This window comes from Branchiostoma belcheri, unplaced genomic scaffold (assembly GCF_001625305.1).
Source record: "Branchiostoma belcheri isolate BF01 breed outbred unplaced genomic scaffold, Haploidv18h27 scaffold277, whole genome shotgun sequence".
NCBI lineage: Eukaryota > Metazoa > Chordata > Leptocardii > Amphioxiformes > Branchiostomatidae > Branchiostoma > Branchiostoma belcheri.
This window is the reverse complement of record NW_017803884.1, coordinates 110,387-114,613: the sequence shown is the minus strand read 5'-3', so window position 1 is coordinate 114,613 and position 4,227 is coordinate 110,387. Positions and strand designations below refer to the sequence as shown.

Sequence of the window (4,227 nt, the reverse complement as noted above, 5' to 3'; positions counted from 1 at the left end):
GAGTTACAGAGTTAGAGGGACACCACCCTTCGACCATGTTTGTTGTCAAAACAAGGAAAATAACTCCTTGGACAAACAACCAAAACAAGTCAGACCAACGACTTACTTTCAACGTAGGAAGAAAACAGGCTGAAAGACAATTTTTAAGATTAAGACTATTACACTGGTCTATCATTAGAGATATGGTTGGTGTGATGACAAAGACAATTTTATTGTTAACAAATGCAAAAAAAAATTTATGAATAAGCGATTTGCCTGCTCCAGTTGGCCACCGCAAAAAAAACATCTCTTTTATCTTGTAAACACCGTATAACCTCTAACTGTCCTTGTTTGAATGAATCATACTTAAGATGCTGCTTGTTAAGCAACTGATACTTTTGCATTTTTCCTGAATCTATTGACACAGGTTCACTAAGTGTGTTTGTTAACGTAAACGAAACCTCATCTGTACTCGATTTTTTTTAGTTCTACAGTTGTTTTAGTCTGACAATCAAATTTAGAATTCTGAGCATCACCTGTTGTACAATTTCCCGCTTGTACACTGATTTGCTCCTCTATCCGTGTGTGGATACAGCCTTCAGCCATGGGAAATGGTCCTTGTTCCTTGTTTTTGCGTGCGCCTCCAGTTTCATCTTGGCTGACTTTGCCATGTGGAAGACTAGTGGTCAATGTCACGATATTGACGCTGCTTCTGGGCGGCTCTTATTCCTACATGCCGGTCGGTAGTAATGCAAACAATGTTCATACCCTCGTTTTGCAGTAATTCCAGTGACGTAAAGAAGCCCTTCTTCTCCATCTCCTGGGAACTGGTGGTTTCAGATAATTCCACAAGTTGAAAGTCAACAATGTACTTGCTTTATTCCTCCATAAACGTGTAGCTGCAGTATTTTGCATTATACCCTGGAGAATCACATCTCCGGTCCCCTAACAGTGACCTTGTAGAGAATGTAAGCATTACAGATGGCAAGGCTAAACAGATAGGAAAATGCCTTCTTCCACCTTTTAAAGGTGCGCCTCCGCTCCTAAAGCTCAGAAAGTACGCCACCATTTGATCCGATGTATCCACGGCGCCCATGAACTTGTTATACTGGTTGATACACTCGGGCTTCTTCTTTACCTCTCCGTCACGGCTATGCTTACCAGTGTCAACCAGCTTTGCACTGAGTGCGGTGGTCAGTATCTCTTTACGTCCCTCCTGTCCTTGTATTTCATGGCCAGGAAGGTGCCATTGATCAAGCAGAACTTCTGTTATCGGGTGCTCACAGTGGCATCTTTAAAAGCATTTGGAATCCCCTTCCTATTCCTCATGGTTTCACAGGTGGTGGTCTTCACATCTGACAGGTCCAAGAATAACTGTGGTGAGGTATAATAGTTGTCACAGTACAAGGTTCTACCTGACTGGATGTAGGGCTCGTGAGCCGGGAGACGATGTCGTGTGTGAGATCTTTTGGGGATGGCACAAAAACAGTTTTAGGGAGGCTACTGGCCACGCAATAGGGTGTGGGTGTGGTGAGGTCCACCCCCCCCCCCCAAAAAAACAAACACTGAAGGTGAAATGTTTGCGCGATGTCAGAAAAGTTGGTAAGGGTACCACCAGCCATGACAATCGCTGCAGGGAGAATATTTCCCTCAAAAGAAGTGCCGTCACCAACGTGGAGTTGAGAATGCCACAGTGGGACCTAGGACAGGTATACTTTAACGTGAGTGCACATCCGGTGAGAAACTTTTGTATACCATCAACTCTGCGCCACATTCGGAACAACTCTTGTTTTTGAAAAGCTCGACAATTTTCTCATAGCGAACAATGTAGTAGTCCTGTTGACTGCTGCTTGATGCACGCGGACTACTGGCAGTTGAGCCAGCATCATTGTCAGTTGATTGTTTTCAACTGTCTTGACAACTTAGCATTGAGGCTCCTGAATGTAAACAGTACTTCTTATAATTATGGCCTAAAATGGTACGATAGGAGCCATGAAGTCAACAAAAACTCAAGATCCCCTGTTCTGGAAGGATTTCTCTAGGTCCTTGATCATTCTGAGGAAAAAGGCTGGTTCAAAATTTAAAATTGGTGTGGTTCAAAAATGAAGGATGCCTAGTACTCTTGCACTAGATGGCATGCTGATAAAACAATAATTCTTGCACCCTGAAAAAAGTACTCATTTGAATCAAATGGACAATATATCAATCACTTTTTATGTGGTATGTTTTATTTAGCACAGAATAATCATAAGCACAGAGTAAAAGAACCTGCAAACTACAAAAAAAGAAAATTCAGAAATGCCTTTCAAATTCTAGTAGTGTAAATGTACAAATGTATACTTAAAAGTTTGATGTACAGATGTACATATGTGTGTTGTGTATTGAGCATATAATTAATACTTTTTATAAAATGTAGAATACATACCTGGGTGTTTTACTTTTGAGTCAAGCAAATATGTCACTTCCCGTGCTTGGGTTCTTACTTCCTCATCAACTTGCTTCAAGATTCGCTGATATTTAGGATCATACCAGTGGTTTGGAAAGATGTTTGTAGTAATCCAAACCCTTCTTGCGGCAAAGTTGACAAAGCCGCCCTTGATTGGTACACGCAACGGATAGCGGTCAACCATATTCAAAAAGGTTGGCCGGGGGATGTCGCCGTGGAAGTCGTTTAAAACAACATCACTTTGACCCATGTATCCGTCGAACCAGCCCCCTTCCGGTTTGTAGTAGGTGGTTGTGTCATCTGGCAGGTATTCCCGTACCAACCTACTCTTGCCACATCCCGGCGGCCCAACGAAGACGAAACAGCGGGTCAGGAAGTCACGGGCCGGCTGCAGGCGGGCGTACGAGACATAGGCCTCTAGACCGCGGTGATGGCATTTCTTCCGCCAGTGCAGACAGGTCGCCGTCATTTTCCTGTAGGAAATTGGTGGCGGCCGTCAGGTCGTTCCTCTGCCCCTGTCTGATGGGATGTCCCATCCGCACGACGACGTTGCCATCTTTCGAGCAGTACCGCTCGTTGTCATGGTCGTTACCGACGGCCTTTTCCACGTGGCATCTGTCGCCTAGGTGCCCTTTCACCTGCGGGGTACGAACCTTCCTGGAAAAGTTGACGTAGCCCTGTAGGTGGGGTGTCCCGGTGGTCGGGGACACCTCCGCACCTACGACCATGAACTTGATTGCCGCGGGTCGATGTTTCGCAAGTCGCAAGCGTGCCAGGTCGTCATCGCCATAATTATTCAACGTGAAGGACCACCTGCAAGCAGGGGCCTCTCTCCTGTTGGGGGCGGCCATGTTGTTAAGTGAATTTGCATATGAAACTACAAATGTATACTTAAAAGTTTGATGTACATATGTGTGTTGTGTATTGAGCATATAATTAATACTTTTTATAAAATGTAGAATACATACCTGGGTGTTTTACTTTTAAGTCAAGCAAATATGTCACTTCCCGTGCTTGGGTTCTGGCCTTGCCGAGGTCTTGGGTTCTTGCCTCCTCATCAACTTGCTTCAAGATTCGCTGATATTTAGGATCATACCATAAACCAGTCTGCATAGATGCTGTTTTTAAACTTACATGTCTGTTCTTGTAGATGGGAGTCTGGTGCATCCACCCGGTGAATTCTTAATTTCATTGTAAATGTTACTGTCAAAATCTGAGAAGGAACTGCGCACAGATGATCTACATGTATGTGAAAAGTTTTCAAATTTTCCTCAGTTGTTATTACTTGTAAGACATCCTGTTTTTCGATACATTGAACAAGACTAAGAGGATGTTGGTTACATACTGCTTTGAGAATTTTTTAGACTGTAATGGTCCAGATCCTGAACCAATTTTCTCACAGTATGTGTTTTTAGTTTTAGTTTAAAACACATTTCTACAATGGGCTATCCCAGAATAGATATCTCTCTCTCTCACAGTCTAAATTTGCATCAATATCACACGAAGAGCCAGAAGAAGTTTCAGAGACAACAAAAACCTTTGACCTGTCCCTTTGTCCAGACTTTTTCCTTTGCTCTGATTGTACTACTACTACAGACTCTTCACTCTCAGAACATACCTGCTCACTAATTTGAAGATGGTTACTTGTATCTCATGATAGTCGACATCATTTCAAAATCTTTCAGAATAGATTACTAAATCTGTATCAGAATCCGAAGTAAAAATGTTGGGTTCATCTCTGCTGTTTTTTGTTTCTTCATTTGCTTGATTTACTTCTGTCTCTGACATAGTAGTATCTATTA

General features: G+C 42.8%; 1 protein-coding gene across 1 annotated transcript; it reads right to left on the bottom strand.

Moving 5' to 3' along the window:
- Positions 1-2,802: 2,802 nt before the first annotated feature.
- Positions 2,803-3,276, bottom strand: LOC109472464. Its single transcript, XM_019772242.1, has one exon. It carries the CDS (start codon positions 3,274-3,276, stop codon positions 2,803-2,805), a length of 474 nt encoding a protein of 157 aa, XP_019627801.1.
- Between the last annotated feature and the right edge of the window lie 951 nt (positions 3,277-4,227).